Below are 20,874 nucleotides of genomic sequence, written 5' to 3'. Positions count from 1 at the left end.
GTTAAATATGGAATTGAATAGGGTATCATTAAATCAGACAGGTTTAGATCAAGGGATTGTCTAATCCAGTTTTACTTATTTTCTATTCACAATTATTGTAAAAGAAATACTGTTAAACAACTATGGATAGGTTTTTGATTTATATTAATTTGTTACTTGTTTAATTAGAAGGATTTGTATGTTAAAATCAATAAAAGAGAAAGCATATCTGAAAAAAAATAGCAAGTGAGCTTTAGGTTTTCTTTTATTCAGCAGCAGTGACCATTTCAAAGCTGCTTCATGGGCAGTCGTGCTTTCGGACATGCTGTTCATGAAAGCAGTATACTGAATACAAGTACTTTACTGATATAAAATGTAATAAAATCAAGCTAGTCATTTGTTTCAGAGCATGAAATTTATAAGCACATTATGTGATCTCTAATTGAACTTAGATTTTTCTAAGATAGGAGCAATCCGAAGACTCGTCAGGATAAAAGGATATTAAATAGGGTTAATGATACTAATAAGCAATAGTATTTGACTATTAATTTGTAAATCATTTGAAATACCTTTATCCAGGCAATGAAAGCAGTAAACGCAATAATGATATTGTATCGGTTCTGCCAGAAAGCCAAAAAGTAGAGGTTGGGATATGAGCCAGAGTTCTTCAGAAGGTTTTGAAGTAATTGGCTTACTTTTATCGTACGAAAGATGTTGTAAAAAATGGCTACTAAAGAAAACTGTGGGAGAGAAAAAGTGAAATAATTTTAACTATGACTTCAAATTAATTGCTTTTAATATTATAAAATTATTATGTCCCAGACTTAAAATAAAATGTTACCTGCCTAGAGCACAAATTAGGACTGTATTACTGACCATTTTCAGAAATAAGAAAATTAATGTTACAATATCATTGAAATTGTTTTTTTGATATTCAATAGGATAAATAGCTAATGGGCAAGGTTCTTAAGGTTTTTATTATGATGATAATACTTTAATAGGGAAGAAACAAAAAGTATTTTATCTGGCCAGTGTATGAACTCAATAAGCATCAAAGTGTAAATATTTCAAGATTTGAAGAAAGATGGTTATGGCAGTTAGAGGTCAGTCATCCCAAGAACATCAATGTTGGAGTTTATCATGCCAGTATCCTTGCCTCAACCATCTTTAGCTGTTTCATCAATAGCTTTTCTTCCTTCACTTGGAAATATAAAACAAAAACAAAAAATTCTGCAAATACACAGCAGGTCAGGCCATATCTATGGGAAAATAAATAGTGTGAACATTTCAGGTCAAAGGGAAGGAAGTAAATGAAGCTTATGAAGCTATAGGATGAATAGGGAAAGGGATGTTTAAAATAGAGTTAAACCAGGCTAGCCATGGGGATAATCTTTCTTCCTGAACTGAGGCTGCCCCTTCGCCATTCTTCATACAACTTATCCTGATGCTCACAGCTTGTTGGGTCTGATAAGGTAGTAGAATAAAGGACTTATTTTATTTCAGATCAAATAGCAATACCGACCAGAACAATTAAAAAATCCAGGCAATTCCAAAAACTCTTGAAGTATAAGAACCGACTGGAGTAGAGCTCTATTCCTTCTTCAATCATATAGTTGAAGATAAAGAAACAAAACATAATTTCACAGGCAGCCAGAAAGTAGTCAAATTTAGTAACATATCGTAGGAATTTGACTGTGTAAAACTCAGATGAAGGGATGGCTCCACCAGATGCAGGGAATTCCACCAATAGCCTAGTTTGCAAGAAAGAAAAAAACATTTATTTCAAATTTAGATTTATAATAATTTAATGTAAATACAAAAGTTTTGAATCCTGACATTCTTGCTGGTAAATATTGGGATTTATTCTTGTTATATATTAAATTTAACTTAGTATTTGTAGATTGGGTTTGAGTTCAACAAGAACAAGTGTAATTTACAAATAAGTATTTGTTATGGAACTGTGTCCACAAAGTAATTACCATAAAGAGAACAAAAACAGAGGGAGATTGGCCTGGAATTTCCTTGGAGCTGTAAGCTGTTTATGTTCACCAAAACACTAGGTTCCCATTTACCTAGACTGATGCCCAAGGCCATATGGGGTACAGGGTCAACAATTCTATCAAGGCATATAAAGGGTAAGTGGTGCCCTTGGGCTGCCACTGACATTGGTGCTTCCTGTCAAAAAAATGCACAAAAAACCGCCACTACACACATCGGTTGTGACTAGTTGCGACTCTACGAAGTAACATACTTATTCTGTACTTTGAATTACTTTGTTCAATTTGTTGTTCCATTAAATAAAACGTCAATGAGTATTTCTTATTTTTAGGTGATGAAATGTCTAAATAAATTAATAACAATAACACCCATCAATTCACAGATTGTTTATTCAGCAAGATATTAATTGGAAAATCTCCCAGGCAGCCAGGGTGTGCGGTTGGCGGGGGAGTCAGCAGGCATTTGGGGTGGAACTGCTCTGTATTTCCCTGGCCAGTGCTGGCACTGGCAGAGTGGTTCCAGCTGTGTGGGGGATTATGGGTAGAGAAGACGGCCATTTTTTCCCATTGAGCCACCATCAGGCATGCTGGAATGGCCCCAATGCGGCTTGATGAGATGCCGGCTGGGAGCAGCCCTCTGGGGTGCTCAAATGAGCCCCAGCAGCACAGCACTGTACTCCTGGGAGGGAGATTAATTATTGGGTGGGTAATTATTGGACAGTGGTGTCCCCTGCAAGTGGTGCCCCGGTTCTCTGCCCCACCTGCATACCCTAGATACGCCCATGCACATAGTGCTCCCTGAAAAGCACTGATAATCAGTTTAGCTGAACCAGTTTTCAAAGCTACACAAGCATTTAAAAGCTATCAAAGATGATTTATAATTTAAACATTCTAATTAAAAAGTTTAAAAGCAAAATGGAAAGATTAAAGTATCCTAAGCATGAGACAAATTTAACAGATGAATAGACTTAAGTTTGTACCAGTAATTAAAAATTGTAAAATTCTTTAAAATTATCTCTCTTGATCATAGGTGTTTCTCTCCTTTGAAATGGATGGAGTTGCTGAAACTCACCTAACTTAGTTCTGGGATAAATTTCTGAGCTAACTATTGGGAAAATAGTGAAAATCAGGACTTCATCCCATATTCCCAAAAGGAGTTCATTGTTGGAATACAATTGGAAAATTTGCCAATATTTCTCAGAAAATTTGGTATGATGAAACTTATTAAAATTGGCTGGAAGTGAATTGCACATGACATAACTAATAATATACATATAATTTATACATAAGTGAACATTAAATAAAGGAAGTAAATTTCACAAACCTGACAATACAAAACAAGTTTACATTTGCATTGTAGACAGTAAAATCTATGAAGACAGCTCTACTCCCATGGTCTAGCCAAAGCTTTGATTTGAAGTACTTGATTTTCTTGGCACTTGCATCTTTATTTTTTCCTAATTCAATGATGTAACCACCATTGCTGTATGTACCAATTCTACCCCAGTGCCACAGTTCCAATTCACTATTAGCAACATATTTCCATCTAGCAAGAAATGTGAAAAAGACATAAATCAACAAATCCAATGAAACAATACAAGCATCTCTAGAGTTGCCTTGATGATCTCGAGAATAACATGCAATTTATACAGTGTCCTCCATAACGTTTGTGATAAAGATACTTTTTTATTTATTGTGCACCACAGTTTTAAAGTAATCAAATAATTTGCATGTGATTAAAGTGCACATTCCAGATTTTATTCAAGGTTACTTGTACACATTTTGGTTTGACCATATATAAATTACAGCACTTTCCCCCCATTTCAAGGCACCATAATGTTTGGGACATTTAACTTTACAGGTGTTTGTGATTACTCAGGTATGTTTAATTGCTGCATTGGTGCAAGTAAAAGAAAGCTAGGCTTGTTTCTAACTTTTGATCACCCTTGGAATCTGTAGTTGCTATTTTTCAACATGAGGAACAGAGTTGTGGCAATAAAAGTGAAATAAGCCATTGTGAGGTTGAAAAACAAGAATAGAACAGTAAGAGGCATCGCTCAAACCTGAAGATTACCAAAATTAACTGATTGGAACATCACTGAGAAGAACGAGTATAGTGGTGAGCTCAGTAATTGCAAAGGCCCTGGTAGGCCAAGGAAAACCTCACTGCTGATGACATAAGAAAATCGTAACGAAGAAAAATTCCAAATGCCTGTCCATCAGGTCATAAACATTCTTCAGGAGGCAGGTAAACAGAAATATGGAGGTGACAATGCAAGTTGCAAACCACTAGTTAGCCACAGAAACAGGATGGCCAGATTACAATTTGCCAAGAAGTATTTAAAAGAGCCTGCAGAATTCTGGAAAAAGGTCTTGTGGACAGATGAGACCAAGATTAACCTGTATCAGAGTGATGACCAGAGAGAAGTGTGGAGGCATAAAGGAACTGCCCAAGATCCAAAGCATACCACCTCATCTGTGAAACATGGTGGTGGAAGCGTTATGGCCTGGGTTTGAATGGCTGCCACAGGTACTGATGCACTTATCTTCAATGATGATATAACTGCTGATTGCAGAATCAAAATTAATTCTGAGGTGAATAGAAACACCTTATCTGCTCAAGTTCAAACAAATACCTCCAAACTAATTGGACAATACTTCATTCTACAGCAAGACAATGATCCCAAACACACTACTAAAGCAACAAAGGAGTTTTTCAAAGCTAAAATCTGGAAAATACTTGAATGGCCAAGTCACTCACTTGATCTAAATTCAATTGAGCATGCCTTCCATATGCTGAAGAGAAAACTTCAGAGAACAAGCCCTGAAACAAGCAGAAGCTGAAGATGGCTGGCAGAGCATCACCAGAGAAGATACAACTGGTGATATCTATGAATCACAGACTTCAAGTAGTCATTGCATGCATTATTTCTTTAATATACATACCATAACTATGTCCCAAATATAATGGTGTCCTGAAATGAGCGGTCTATGTATAAAAAGTGCTGTAATTTCTGCATGGTCAAACCAAAATGTATACAAATATGTTCTAATATAATCTGGAATGTGCACTTTTAATTACAAATTTAAAACTGTGGTGCACAGAGGAAAATAAATGAAAAAATGTCTTTGTCCCAATTACTACAGAGGGCACTGTAAATGTGCTGGAAATATCTCAGGATCTTCAGATTTTCTTGTTAAACAACATGCAGTATATTACTGGGTTCTAATAAATTGTCAGAATACATGATAGGAATGAATCTGGATTGCAAAATAAACCCCCAGAATTTTCCATGTGAAAAAATGTTGTGAACATTGCTCATTGCAAGGGTGGAGTCCTTTTAGAGTACATTCTTTCTTGGCATGGATATAAGGAAGGACCTATCCTGGAATCACAAAACCTCCTCATTAATCAGGAAGGCACAGTAACCTCTAAGGAGGCTGAGGAGGGCAAGGCTATCGGCACCCATCTTGACAACATTTTACAGGAGCACATTTGAGAGTACTGTCTGGCTGCATCATTGAGTGGTATGGTAGCTGCAAAGCATCAGACCAGATGTCTATGGGAAGGATCATTAAAACAGCCAAGAGGATCACTGGGTCTCCCTTTCCTCCACAGATCACATTTTTTGGGAGTTCTGTCTAAATAGAGCTCAAGAAATTATAGAAGACCCTTTCCATCCAGTATTTTCAACCCACTACCATCAAGAAGGAGAGGAGCATCAAAATAAGGACTGCCAAGCTAGGAAATGGCTTCTTCCCACAGACTGTGAAATTAATGAACAGTATCCTTTGACGGAGACATTCATTTAAATATTTATATACACTTATTTTGATTATTTTTGTGATCTTTATGTACTGTGTATTGTGTGTTTTTATGCATGTACTATGGCCCAAAAAGACGCTGTTTCATCATGTTGTATATGTACAATTAGTTGATAACAAACTTGAACTTGAATTACTATACAGTATTTTGTAATTCAATTGTTTTTATCGACAATTTCCCGGTTGTCCACTGGGTGGACTGTTGCAACATTACGATATTAATCTTTAATATTAATCTTAATCTTCAAGTGAGAATTTTAACTGTTTGTAAATATTTTGCATTCTGATTGTACAAGAAACCTGATTTTTTGAAATAAAGTATGACTGATTTTAATGCACTAAGCAATAATTAATGCTTAACATTTACTCTAGGCCTTAAATCTTTTTATGTGACTTCTAATTATTTCAGGGATGTGTGTGCATCTCCATATAAATTTGTATATATATGTTTGGGTTCTTAAAAGATGTATGTGCTTTGATGATGAGATTTTCCACACAACTGCCTTTTCCTTTAACTCTGGGTTTCCTTTTGGGACAGCTGACAGGGTTCTCATGTCTCATCTTTGTCTCCTCTATGTCATGCATTTTTACTCACATCCCATCTTATCCCAGCCAGAACATAGATAGCTTACTCTTTCCCACAAGCTTGACCCATCAGACTCATTATGTAACAGGTTGTCTCAATAATTTGTCTTATCTTCCATAAGTTTCAATGATCATTCTCCCTTCCCCTTTTAAGTATTCTAAAAGGACCATTCCCTCTGTAACTCCCTGCTCCACCACCTATTCCTCTTCCTATAGCACTTTTCCATGCAACCATGGAAATAAAATACCTGATTTTATTTCTTCCTTTCCAAGCATCCTGGGACCGAAACAGTCAATCCATGTGCAGTAATTCATGTACATTTTTTTTATAATTTACTGTAACACATTGAATTATGGGCTCCAATACATTGGAGAAAACAAATGCAGTGCACAAACAATATTCTTTTTTTTGTCACCTGTCACTTTAATTTACTGTCTTACTCTGACCTCTCTGAGCATGGAATGTAATTTAACAATTGCAGATAATCTATCTCTTTTTCTCTCCTTCCTAGATTTAGCAGTATCTTTTAGCTTCAGTGTTTTTTAACCTCTTCTGTTAACTGTCAGTTTTTAAACCAATTGTTACTGTGAAAAATTTAGTCTTCATCTTCTCATTTAATCAGTTCACCTGTCCATCCGCTCTCTCTTTGTAATAGTAAACACATTTGTTTTTTCAATTTTCCATTTCTTATGCAGCATTCTTGACTTCATATATGTTAGTTCTGTTTCTTGCAATGGTTCCATTTGATGAGTGCTTCTAGCTTCTCTGTTTTTGTTATGGCTGCATCAACCACTGGGTCACTGAAAATATTCTTAATTAGGATTGATAGAGTATTGTTGAGCAAGAACAAAAAGCTTTGTGGATTAATGTTGCAATACTGGAATGGAAGTATAGATAAGTCAATGAGGCTGCATGACTTGGTGGTATTCCTGTGTTTCTTTAGCTTTGTTTAAATGATCATATCTCTATGAAGCACATTGTGTAAATGTTCCATACTAAGTACATTGAAACCTTTACTATGCTAAAAACTTGCTTAAAAAACATGATTTTACACTTGTTTTAAAATCACTACATAAACAACGGCTCTAGATTTTTTTTACAGATGTAATATTTCTCTGTAATATGAAAGAAAAATATATGTAGTAAACTTACTCTGATCCAGTTTTAAGGCCAAATGGTGATTGATCCTCAGTTCTAAAAGAATATTCATCATAACAATCTTTAATCAGATCCTTAAAATACTCATGAACAAAACATGTGTTGTTGCGTACCCTCAGCTGTCTGATTTGAGGGCGTCCTAAAAGGATATTTTCATAGAAAATGTAGCTCTGGTCTGGGTTCAAGGGTTGACCATTGTACCATTCTTTCCAGTATAGACTATTTAACAATGAATCTTCAGCAAACTGTAAATAATAATTTATGAAATCAATAGATTTTTGCTTTGTATACTATCTCACCCTAATCTTCTATACATATATCTCCATACAGTGGTTTTCTAATTCCAGAAGTAGTCATTAATAATTATAGAAAGATGCAGCAAAACCTTATTAAGAATTATTCCATTTTTGGTGTGGACCTACTGTGTAGTACATAGGGAACCTATTCCTTGCATTGACCAGATGAAAACACTAGGGATCAATGAGATTTTCATTACTTAGTTTAATAAAATAGAATTATAGAGTTGGCAAATTTAAAGTGAAGTCATTTTAAAGCTGGCAACTTCATAATTCTGCCTGTTCTTAACATGAAAATACTGAAAAGCCAGTCACTATACAAAAGGTAACCAATTCTCCATGAACAAATAACCATTTTTCATTGATGAATATGGAACACTGTATTCTTCATTTTAGTTTTATTTTTTTACTACCTGTTGTAAGGGAAATATTTTCTTACCAGGACTATAAAGCAAAAATTCTTCATATCACTGTACAATTTTGCACTGCCAACTTCACTTTCACCATTATCAACCCTTCTTTCCTCTGCTCTTCCTTGAATAAAATCAAGCAATTAAATGAAACCTATTTGTTTTCACTTAAAATTTTTGTAGTGGACTCATCCAAAGACTGACTGCTTCGCCTTTTCCTCATTGCCTGAGATGTTTTTCATACATTGGAAAGCACTCAAGACCATACATGCCAACACAATTTTGCATCTTCATAGAAACAGAATATTCTGACTTCAATTTATACTTCATATATCTCCTCTAAACTTTTACACAATTCTTTCACCAGCAACTACCATTTATTTTTCTCTCACCTGTGTATCTGGCTTCTATGATTCAAACAGAACATCTTTTACCTTCCCTAAGACCTCTGTTTTCTTATGACAATTTGGAGACTAGAATGATAGTCAATATTCAAGGAGTCATTTGATACATCTCCTAATTAAGTATAATGTATCCCAATTATAACCTTATAGTGGGCCATTAATATCTTGTTTATTTTTCTTAGTCTCTTAAAGTATATCCACCAACACACCCTCCTCTTCATTTGTCAGAACTAATTTTAGCTTAGGTTCCCTCTGTGTCTGTTTCACAAGAAATGTATTATAAAGGAAGTTCATATACATAGTTTCCTATGAAATATTTCAGCCCATCAGGTCTATGCCAGCACAGAGCAATCCTATCTCTCCTCCAGATCTGTTCTACCCACAGTCTCATCCAATTTGCCAGAGTCTAACACTCACCTACATAATAGGGGCTATTTACAGTAACAAATTAAACTGTCAATCTGCATGCTTGTGGAAAGAAATCAGTAAACCCAAGGGAAACCAAGGGCAAACTCCACACAAACTGAACCAGAGATTAGGATTGAATCTGAACTACTGAGAGGCTGCATTGCCATGCCATCCACAGAAATATTAGTAATCTGCACTGTTATTTTCCCAGTTTAAATTAGGAAAACTGGTATGCGATTGAAATTTTGAAACTTTCTGACATTTTTTTTCCTCCAAATGAATTGACTATTTGGTATATTTAAGTCAGTAAATATATTTAATAAATAAAATGTTAGTTGTATGAAGCTGATACTTAGAATTGCATAAAATATCTTCTATTTCCCTGTTGGAAATTTTGAAATATCACTGTGTTTTTGTGGTGTATGGGGAAGGATGGTATATTTATTTTCCATTCATCTTACTATATGTTTATTTCAGGTGCAACAAACTTGATCATTTTTCTTACAGATATTAGCATATATCAAGACAGAGTATAAGGAGGCATTCTATTTCTCATTAGGGAACAAATGAGAAACTATATAAAATATCAATGACATGCACTAGAACCTTACAAAATCTCTAATGTCTTGTGAAATCTCCCTAGAAAGTATATCAAGATAAACTTTACAAGGGTTGGACCTTAAATCTATATCCCTGTCCCTTCAGACTCTATTAGGAAAAAATCAGCTTCCTGATATACTGATCCTCACACCTCTTGCAGCCCAAGACTGAGATGACTTCCAGTCATGTGTGGAATTTGCATGTCCTCTATGAATGTGTGGGATTTCCCTAAGGTTCTCCAGTTTCTGATTCACTGGCTTTCATTTTATTTCCATCCACACTGAACAAGAAAACAAATAATTCACTTTGCTTCAGTGTGAATTTATTTTCTGTTGCTCCTCTCCATATGTTAATGTCCTCCTGCAATTTATTCTTTCTCACACATGCCCATCAACTCCCTTTTGATTTTTTTTTAACTTCACCTTCAGTAAAAGGTAGTTTATGCTAGCCAATTAATTTACCAGTGGGATTGAGTAGAAAACCTAAGTATCCAGACAAAATCTGCCTTATATGGAGAGAAATTGCAAATTCTGGACAACCAGTACCTATAGTCAGAAATGAACCTGGGTCCCTGGAACTGTGAGGCAATAGCACTAATTGAGCCACTGTTCCATTCTCTTCTTCCTAATTAAAATATAACCAAAAATATTGTTTGTTCTACTTATTGATGCACTATCGAAAGAGCAGAGACAAAGGACATTTAAGAGACATGTTGATACCTCCCAGAAATCTGCCATGCTGTTTATTGACTTGAAGTTTATGCCATTGAGAAAGGAGGTGCTTTTTAGAAAGAGCTCAGACATAATGTGGGTGAAGAAATACATATTATAGTTTACCATCCCGAAGGTCACTGCAAAAAAAAAACAACTGTGAAACTATGATAGCAAAAACATCTTGTATATCAGTGCAAATATTAAGATAACTGAATATGTGTTATCTATATATCTTTTGTATTTATCATCTCTTTTTAATTCAATTATGATTTTTTTAATACAAACTAGCTGTTCATCTTCAGAATTAAGAATTTCACTGTATATGTACATGACAATAAACTCAATATCAATATTATGATTATCATAAAATAATTCAAATCTACCATATAACACCAATTAAATGTGCTTTTTTGATTTCTACAGCTTTTACCAATGGAGTATTCTAATCTCTGATCACCAAAATAACTAGTATTTTTAGCTTGAACAATTGAAATCCAATCCAAACCAAACTTTTCTGTGTCAGTAGTCATTTCTCGTACATGCTGAGCTCACAATTGAAATCATGAGAGAGCCTGGATTTTCCCAACAAAAATAAACTGCAGACTAAAGGCACCTGATGAACTGTGTGTATTTAAAGGGGGAAATGCCTAAAAGGCAGCAGGAATCCAAGTTGTCATTTTGCTGCCTGTTTTCCTGAGAAATACAGATCAATTGACTGGCATTGATAAGACATGCCTTTGCAGCTTGGGAAACTTGATGAACTTTACCACTATTACTTAGAAAAACTAAGCAGCATTTAATTAAACACAGCAGTTTTCTTGACAGTTTCTATCAATTGCAAAAATCTCAGTGTTATTTTGAGACCAACACTGCACTGCAAGGGGAGAAATTAAACCTGACAGTCATGAAACTAAGATACCTCATAAGACTGTCCATTTAAAGTTGGATATAAAATGAAGGATCTCTCATTTGAATTAAATAAATGTAAAAGGATTTGATAACTCGTCAACAATACTGTGGTAGTTAGCTAATGGGAGTTAGTTGAACCTCATTTTCTCTTAAGATAGATATTTTTTTACCAATAAACAAAAAAATTACACCGACTAATTAATAAAACTACATTGTGAGAAAAATCTCCAAGTGGCACCTTGTGATCCATTTAATATCTGGAAGGTAAATAGATGGTGGAGCTAGCCAGTTAGTGACAACATCCTCATCTGGTATAAATCCAAAATTATTTCTCCCTCTGTGAATAGTGGCTCAATCTTCTGAATAATCTTCCTAGGTGTCCTTCATATATTTCAGATATAAACAAAGTTCTTGGATTTTGCTACAAGAACATAGATATTACTATAGATTGAGAATGTGAACAGAGAATGAGAATAAAGAACATACAAATTCCCTTTTTTTGCAGAAAATGAAGAAATTTTAACATGCAAGTTCAGCAAACAATTTGGAAGGCAAATATTTTTTCATTGCAAGGTGGCTGTAATTATGGACTAACTTATGATTCCAGAAGAGAATATAGTAAACCATTCTGTATCTCCTTCACAATGGGTACATTTTATCTTGATCATGAAGACCAGCTTTGTATAACAGCAAGACCTTCATGTTATTATGCTACTTTAGCAGCCCACACCTCAGGCCAACACCAGAAATGGCCATCAAATATGGCTGAGACACCCGTTTCCATAGGCTGCCATGGAACAGCAAAACTGGCCCATCATCGCCGGCAGATCCCAGGGGCCCAATCAGGGTCCAGATGCTGGAACTGACCAATTAGTGGCCGTCCCACTCAAGTCACACCCTAGTAGTGACGCGGCTAAGCTCATTATAAAAGACAGAGCTGCCCCTGAATAAACTCAGTGTTGAATACAGTCTACCAGTGTGCGTCTTCTTTCTTCTATGAGCCTTGAGCTACAGTTCAGGAGCTATAAGTGTAAGCCATAACCTGGCTGTAGCAGTAGCCGATCCAAACAATGTTTTGAACCCAATGATGGAGCAACAACCTGAGATCAACGCCTTAGCATTGAAGCTATCCTGCTTCTGGACCGCTTAACCACGGATGTGGTTCCAGCAAGCCAAGGTGCAGTTCACCATTCGAAGAATCTCTGAGGATGACACGCGCTACATGGCAGCCCGGATTATTGATTTCCTCCAGCAGTCCCCGGAATAAGAAAAGTACGTAACCATCAAAGAGCTACTAACCCACACATTAGGGCTCTCAAAGCGTGAGTGCGCAGCCCATCTGCTGCATATTGACGGCTTGGGGAACAGGGCCCCATCTGTCCTCATGAGTGAAATGTTCACTCTCCACGATGGCCACACCTCCTACATGCTGTTCCAGCAAATATCCCTGGAGAGGCTGCAAGAAGACATTCAGCTTCTCATCGCAGAGGATTTTGAGGACCCCAGGAAAGTGGTCACCCGAGCAGTCATGCTACAGGTGGTGAAGAGGGACGCCTGCTCTTCAATCGACCAGGTGATGATACCATGTCAACAGTGCCTGGCCTTGAGGAATGCCGACCAACCGTCCATCCGACCAACCAACCAAATGAACAAGACACCCCACTGGTGAGCTGTACTGTTATTATCATCAATGGTGGGGTTCCAATGCCCAGCAATGCTGCTCCCCCTGTGCGTCCCAGGGAAACACCAAGGCTGACCATCATTAATGGCTGTGATGACCAGCCAATTGCAAAGTCTCCTACATATCCAGGACTCACTGTCAGGTTGACGCTTCTTAGTGGACACTGGGGCACAATGTAGCATCATTCCACCCCCCCCCCCCCCACCCCACCACCAGCCTTAAAGCTCCCTGCTGCAAAATGGGCCAAGAACTCCGGGCAGCAAACAACTCCAGTACTGGACTTTCAGCACCCGTTCTATGCCCTTCTGCTTCAGGCACCGCTGGTTCACATGGAAGTTCGCTGTGGCAGCCATGCAGCAACCACTTTTAGGTGCTGACTTCCTGAGAGCCCACACCCTCCTGGTGGACATCAAGGGGTGTCGACTGGTAAACACATGGACATTCCAAACACTCTCCCTCGACGGTACCAAGCTTACTAACCCCCACCTGCACTCAGTGAGTATTGCCACCAACGCGTTAGTCAAGATCCTGATGGATTTCCCATCCATCACCATGCCTCACTTCCATTCAGCAGAACCCAAATGTGGAGTGAGGCACCAGATCACGATTGAGGGCCCTCCCCTCCATGCCAGGGTGTGCTGCCTCCCCCCTGAAAAACTTAATTTGGCCATGGATGAATTTAAGTAAATGGAGGAACTGGGCATTGTGCAGTGCTCTGATAGCCCCTGGGCCTCACCCCTCCACATGGTCCTCAGTTAATGGTAGACCTTTGTCTGGTTGAGGAGGTCCTGAAATGTGTGAAGATAGACAGATATTTTTGGCCTGATCAGATATATTGGAGGATACTGCAGGGGGTAGAGAGGAAATTAAAGGTGCCCTGGCTGAAATTTATTACTTGTCATTAGATGAGGTGCCAGAAGACTGGAGGGTGACAAATGTTGTACCTCAGCTCAAGAAGGGCTGCATGGAAAAGCCTGGGAATTAACTTAATATCTGTGGTTGGTGAATTACTAGAGAGTATTCTGAGGGAGAATATATATGCACACTTAGATGGACAAGTGCTGAGAAGGGATAGTCAGCACAGTTTTGGAAGTGGGAGGTCACACCTTACAAATCTTATTGAGGTCTTTGAAGATGTGACCAAGAATATTGACGGATGGATGAAGATAGATATATGGATTTCAGCAAGACATTTAATAAGGTTCTGTATGGTAGGTTGCTCTGGAAGGATAGATCACATGGGATGTAAAGAGAGATGGCAGAATGGATAGAAAATGGTCTTCATGGAAAAAAAGCAGAGTGATTATGAAAGGTTGCTTTTTGGACTGGAGGCCTGTAACGAGTGGTGTTCACAGGTTTTGGTGCTGGGTCCATTGATATTTTTCATCAATATCAATGATTTATTTGAATATATAAATGCATGATTAACAAGTTTGGGGACTGAAGACGATTGCCAAAAAATCTTCTGCCGAATCATTGCTGATTGAAAAAAATCTCCCACAATCTAACCCAAATTAAAATAATCATTAGAATATATCTGTTACTTACATATGGATAGATCCAACAGAAAAAATAAATAGAATAAAAACTCTTGCAGTGTAGATTTCAAATTTGCCTCCTTGTCTTGAATCAATTTAATTCCAGCTGCATATGATGAGAGAGAAAATATTCTGTTGGAACATTGTTACAATGTTGTGCGGAATGTGAAAGAAGTGAGCTGCAGTGAACCTTTAGCTTCTAACTCAAAACTTTTGTGCCACATGTTCCAGGAGTATTTCATTTGACTTTTGCAATGTATGCTTGAATCCACACCAACCCCATGGATTAAATTTTTTTTACTAGATTGGATGACATGCTACCATGAGGATATTTGAACTGTAACAAGAAGCTTATGCAGACAAAAACATGATAAATAGAGTTTAATGTGGCACTGTAAGGTCAGATATTATGGAAAGAATCAAAAGGCAGATTTATTACTTAAATGAAACACTATAAATGAGTAGAGTGCAGAGGGATCTAAATGCTCTCGTGGATTGAAACACGATCTTAGAGCATGGATTGGCACATGAAATTAAGACATTGTGGCCATTAGTGAAACTTGGTTGCAGGAGGGGCAGGACTGGCAGTTCAATGTTCTGAGCTTCCATTATTTGAGACGCATTAGAGTAGGAGGGATGAAAGAGGAAGGAGTGGCATTGCTTGTCAGGGAAAATATCACACTGCATTCAGACAGGACAGACCAGAAGGCTCATCTACTGAGGCTATATGGGTGGAACTGAGTAATGGGGAAAGGTATCTAGTCATTCCATGTCTCCAGTCATTCCATGTCAACCATACTCTCTGGGAGGACCTCGCAAAAAATTACACTGCATGGCGTTCTGCGATTCGCAGTGGCACATTACAATGAGCCAACAACTACAAAAAGTTCTGTGAGGGCAGAAGAGCTACACGGCACCATGTTCATCTTCGCTTGTGAAGGGATGGGCCATGATAAGTAATGGGGAAAGGTATGACTATACTCATGGAGTTGTATTATAGACTGCCCAATAGTCAGTGAGAATTGGAGGGGAAAATCTGTAGAGAGATAGTAGACAGCTGCAGGAAACATAAAGTTGTGATAGTAGATTTTAACTTTCCACATATTGACTGAGACTCCCATCCTGTAAAAGGGCTGGATGGCTTGGAGTTTGTCATATATGTTCAGAAATGTTTTCTAAATCAATATATAGAGGTACCAACTAGAGAGAGTGCAATACTGGATCTCATTAGGGAACGATATAGGACATGTGACAGAAGTATGTGTAAGGGAACATTTTGGGCCCAATTATTATAATGCCATTAGTTTCTTTTATTTTGAACTTAACTTTTATTTCCTTTTGGAGACATATCATGTGAGCAAATAAACAAAATATATAAATCACATAATAGATGTATACTGTGCATCAATCTATCTTATTCGAGTTCTGTTCATAGAGGTATCACAGACTTAGCCACTCAATTAACCTCATTCTAACCAATATGCAGTCACCTAATATTTAACCATACACTTTTTCATATGCCCATCGTGACACTTTTGAGCTTAAAGAGGAGAGGGTCAGAATAAATCTTATTGAATTTAACACTGTGTCATCACTATACAAGCACTTGCATACAATCACAATCTTATCTGTAAACATTATTCCAATTACATGTAGAGTGCATCAGTTGAACTCCTCCCCACCACTGAGATTACAGAGAGGTTATATCGTTAATCAATCTCGATAACTGTAGTATTACTGGTGACCACTATAGTTGGAGTTTAGCTTTTATACTTTCCATCAAATATACACTTTTTAATCTTTCCCTCCATTGTTCGACAGTTAGTGGTTTTACATTTCTCCATAATATTGTAATCATCTTCTTTGCGATCAACAGCAAAAACCCAAGTAAACATGCCTGGTTTTTGGTATCTATATCCTCTGGAGTCACTCCCAATATAAAATATGATGGACTCCAATAATTTGCTTAATTTTCACCTGAATATCTCTCCAATGATATAGTTTGTGACAGTCCCAAAAAATATGGGTGTGATGCCAATCAACCCACATTCTCTCCAGCATATTCTGAGGTGTTACTGTATCTCGCCAAAAAACTGTCTCCAGGTAGGGCTACTTGTTAAATTGTGACCGTCAAGGTATGTCTTTTCCCACATTTAATCTGTAATACAAATATTCATTTCTAATTCCCATTTCTGTTTTATTTCCATAGTGTTTCCTGTATGTTATCATGAAGTTATCTGTATAAGAGACTCTCATGTTCTTCTTTGTCACTCCTCCATAGTCAGCATGAAAATGGTATTTTACATATCTGCTCCCAATCTCCATGTGTCTGTAAGCAGTGTCGCATTTGAAGAAATCTAAAAAAATCCATCCCTGACAAACCAAATTCTTTCTGTTGATGTTCATATGATTTCAAAATTTCCTCACAAAAAAGCTGATCCACAATAGTTAGCCCTTTATCTTCCCATTTTCTAAAGCTGTTGGAATTCTGGGATAGCTACTATTTTTAATGCTCTAGCTATAGAATTTTAAATGTTTAGTTGTTTTCTAATAGCCAATCAACTTTTCATTGTGAATTAAATCCATTCATTATCTATTTTTAATTTCTTCCAATTTGTGGCTTAGGAATGGTAGCCCTTCCAGAGAAATACTGAGGCATGAATTCAGTTCTATACTCACCCAACTCATTTCCATATTATTTGTTATCCATGTTATCAGGGTCCTCAGCTGTGCTGCCCAGTAGTAATACAGTATTTAATGTTGGGCAAATTAAGGCCCCCCTTTTTGTTTTGATAATAATACATCTTAAGTCTAACTCGAGGTTTAGACAGTTTGAGTCCTTTGCTCTTCGATATGTGCTGAGAGCCACTTGCTGAAATTATTAGGCAAAAGGGTTATATAAAGGGTATAAAAGATGATAGAGGGGTAGAACATAAGATATCCCTATTTAAGGATGATGTCATGCAGTATGTGACCGACCTATTTCTTCAGTACCTCACATGATGTAAGTTTAAAAAGAATATGAAGTAATATCTGGTTATAAAATTAATGACTCAAAATCAGAAGCAATGATGCTGTCAGGTATGTGGCCATCACAATTAGATAACCAGGTCAGGTTTCATTGGTCTAGAGAGGGCTTCAGATACCTAGGCATTATTATCACTCCCTCCATCTTAAAACTGTATGAAGCCAGTTATGGTAAATTACTGAAGGAGATAAAGGCAGATATGCTCAGATGAGAGATTCTCCCATTATTAATTGGTAGAATTGAAACTGTCCAAATGAATCTTTTGCCCAGACTACTTTTTTTTATTCCAATCTTTGCCGGTAGGAATTCCTATGATAGCATTTAAAGTTCTTGAAAAATTGATATCAAGATCTGTATGGCAAAATAAAATGCCATTAATTTCAAATTAATTATGGAAAAAGATTGGTCTGGGCCTTGGTATGAGATTATAAATTGGAGAAAGGCTAATTTTGAGGAAATGAGAAAGGATCTAGAAAGCATGGATTGGGATAAGTTGTTTTCTGGCAAGGATGTGCTGTGTAAGTAGAAGACTTTCAAAGGTGAAATTTTGAGAGTACAGAGTTTGTCTGTTTCTATCAGGATTAAAGGCAAAATTAATGGGCATAGGATAGGGAACCTTAGTTTTTGAGGGATATTGGGGATCTGATTTGGAGGAAGGGAGAGGTGTATAGCAGGTATAGGCAACACGGAGGAAATGAGGTACTTGAGAATAAAAAATGTAAGAAAAAGCTCACGAAAGAAATCAGGATGGATAATAGAGGACATGAGATTGCTTTGGCAAACAATGTGAAGGAAAATCCTAAGGGTTTCTATATGTATATTAAGAGTGTGACAGATTATAGATATGCTTTTGGGAGATAGATTGAGGCAGGTTTTTTTTAATGTACGTTACATACAAACACTTTAAAACAGTTCTTATTTAAAAATGTTGGAGCTCCACTCATGCTAGACAGGCTGGCATCAAGAGCCCTTGCAAAAGCTTTAGAGAGTGCCTAAGGGACTTCACTAATGGATTGTTATTTACGAAAAGGCAACAGATGAAAGAACTCATCAGAGCCACAGGCTGCCTGGAATGGAACTTGCTGTTCTAAGAGGGTCATGTGGTTTTGCAGAGAGAGTAAAACAGGCCTTCTCTCTGAGAGAGAGAGGGAGAGAGAATTCAGTTCTGCAGTTTTACAGACAGCAGCAGCAGCTGGGACTGGAACAGGACAACCTGGCAAGCTTGTGGAAAACCCCATTTGGAAGATGGGTGGTGACTGTTTAGTTCAGCCTGATCAAAGCCCTTGTGGTTCAACCAAAAAAAAAAATCAATATCTGCACAGAAGTATGAGAGGAAATGCATCCAGGAAAGATTTGAGGACTGGAGGCAAAGTCATCGATCTACAGTATGTGAATTAATGTGGTCTGGTCTGGTCTACATCGGAGAGACTGGACACAGTCTGGGAGATCGCTGCATTGAGCATCTTGGTTCTGTCCACTGCAATAGCATGGACCTCCCAGTGGGACCCATTTCAGTTCCCCATCCCATTCCCTTGCTGAGATGCCTGTCCATGGTCTCATGCATTGCCAGATTGAGACCACCCACAAAATGGTGAACACCTCATCTTCTGACTGGGCACGCTCCCACCAGATGGCATCAATATTGACCTTGAGCACCCTCTCCACCCCCACCCAACTTGCCCCCATTCCCCCTTCCACCCTCACTTCCCCTGACCCTCCACCTCCCACCTCTGCCCCCCAGACTTCCTTCAGATGCCTCTCCCTTTTCCCTGTCTCCTTTCACAATCAATCTCACCTCTCCCCCTACCATAACCCATTAATACCTCTTGTTGGACCTCCCCCAGCCAGCACTGCCTCTATTCTGAAATTTCCTATTTAAAAAGAGTTATTCCTTGAAGAAGGGCACAGGCTCGAAATGTTGTCGAGAAATCTGTGAAAGTTTCTCCAGCATTTCGGTGCTTTTACTACAATTACAGCCTTTCGTTCGATTTAATATAGTTTACCAGAAGACAGACTCCCACCTCTTCTAGCCCTTTTTCTTGGGATGTTTTTGCCCAATAACTTGATTGCTCCTTTTAACAACATTATCTCAGCTCAGTTGTCTTAAATGCTGCAATATTAATGATCACTTTGATGTCGTGAACCGGTCGAGTTTGATGCGTCCGTTATTTTGAGGGACGAGGGTAGTAGGGTTCATTGAAGTTAAACGACTTTTGTCGCGGTCGCTCGTTTTAAACCCGATTGGCTGGCTGGCCGGCGCGCGCGCGCGCCCGCCCGCGGAGGCAGCGCGTGGTCTGAAGCCACGGCGCCGCGCCCGCAGAGGCAGCGCGCACCCGGCGGGCGAAACTGCTGCAAACTGCCCGTGCTCATCAAGCTCCGTGTTGAACGGCTGAAGGTGAGAATGTCCCAGTGTATGAGCATCACAGATTTGTAGAATTATTTCACTAACTACTAGACAATGAAGGGCAGGTTAACAACAATGTACTTTAAGGAATAATTTTCCCCTTAAGGGATCTTCCACTTGACCACAGTTGGAGGTTCGGCAGGAATATCCTTAAGGAGGAAAAATATTTTTAGGAAGGAGGGGAGGGGTGAGTAGTGGGTGCTGTTGGCAGGTATATAACATCAGAATCGGAATTTATTGTCATGAACAAGTCACAAAATCTGTTGTTTGGCTGTAGTATTACAGTGCAAACATTCATATAAACCATCTTCCACCAATAAATAACAATAGTGCATGAAAATTTCAGTCAAGGAGTGCCTTGGTTCATTGATTGTTCTGGAATCTGATACCCTTGTGCCTTCTTTAGACTTCTGTACCTTTTCCCTGATAGAAGCAGAGTGAAGAGGGCATGGCCTGGGTGGTGGTGGGGGTCCTTGAAGATAAGAGGCTTCTTGTAGGTGTCCTCAATGAAGTGAAGTCTGGTGCCCATGATGTCACATTGAGCATTGGTACCTCCATATCAGACAGTGATGCAACCAGCCAGGATGCTCCACAGTACACCTGTAGAAGTTTTCGAGAGTCTTCTGTGACATACCGTATTTCCTCAAACATCTCACAGAATATAACTGTTGGAGAGCCTTCTTTGTGATTGCATCAACATGGAGGCTCCAGAACTGATCATCAGAGATGCTGACACCCAAAAATTTGAAGTTATTGACCCTCTCCACGACTGAGCCCTTGATAAGGACTTCCTCCTGAAGTCCACAATCATCTCCTTGGCTTTATTAACATTGAGTGCAAGATTATTGGCGTGACACCACTCAACGAGCAGAATGATCTCCCTCCTGTATGCTTTCTCATTGCTGTCTGTGATTCTGCTGACAACTGTGGTGTTATCA

At 38.1% G+C, this 20,874-nt stretch overlaps 1 protein-coding gene and 1 long non-coding RNA gene across 7 annotated transcripts in view; one reads left to right on the top strand and one right to left on the bottom strand.

Annotated features, from left to right (window-relative positions):
* Positions 1 to 19,777, bottom strand: part of LOC138743330 (polycystin-2-like protein 1) — a 56,346-nt gene extending 36,569 nt beyond the window's left edge. For 2 of the 5 annotated variants that reach the window (XM_069898509.1, XM_069898510.1), the window contains exons 1-7: positions 19,554 to 19,775; positions 14,515 to 14,610; positions 10,383 to 10,513; positions 7,540 to 7,790; positions 3,301 to 3,522; positions 1,502 to 1,730; positions 549 to 719 (exon numbers count right to left, since the gene is read on the bottom strand). In XM_069898509.1, coding sequence (XP_069754610.1) covers positions 549 to 719; positions 1,502 to 1,730; positions 3,301 to 3,522; positions 7,540 to 7,790; positions 10,383 to 10,513; positions 14,515 to 14,610; positions 19,554 to 19,617 — 1,164 coding nt within the window. In that variant the 5' untranslated portion in view covers positions 19,618 to 19,775. Of the gene's footprint in view, positions 1 to 548; positions 720 to 1,501; positions 1,731 to 3,300; positions 3,523 to 7,539; positions 7,791 to 10,382; positions 10,514 to 11,523; positions 11,707 to 14,514; positions 14,611 to 19,553 lie in introns of those variants that run through there. The other 3 variants (XM_069898512.1, XM_069898514.1, XM_069898511.1) reach the window with 3 other exon arrangements.
* A 74-nt stretch (positions 19,778 to 19,851) lies between these two features.
* LOC138743329 (uncharacterized) overlaps positions 19,852 to 20,874 on the top strand; it is a 39,285-nt gene continuing 38,262 nt past the window's right edge. For both annotated transcript variants that reach the window (XR_011344817.1, XR_011344815.1), the window contains exon 1: positions 19,852 to 19,927. This is a non-coding gene — a long non-coding RNA (uncharacterized lncRNA). The remainder of the gene's footprint in view (positions 19,928 to 20,874) is intronic.

The sequence above is a fragment of the Narcine bancroftii genome, chromosome 9, assembly GCF_036971445.1.
Source record: "Narcine bancroftii isolate sNarBan1 chromosome 9, sNarBan1.hap1, whole genome shotgun sequence".
NCBI classification, from domain to species: Eukaryota; Metazoa; Chordata; class Chondrichthyes; order Torpediniformes; family Narcinidae; genus Narcine; species Narcine bancroftii.
This window is presented reverse-complemented; position numbering and strand designations above follow the sequence as displayed.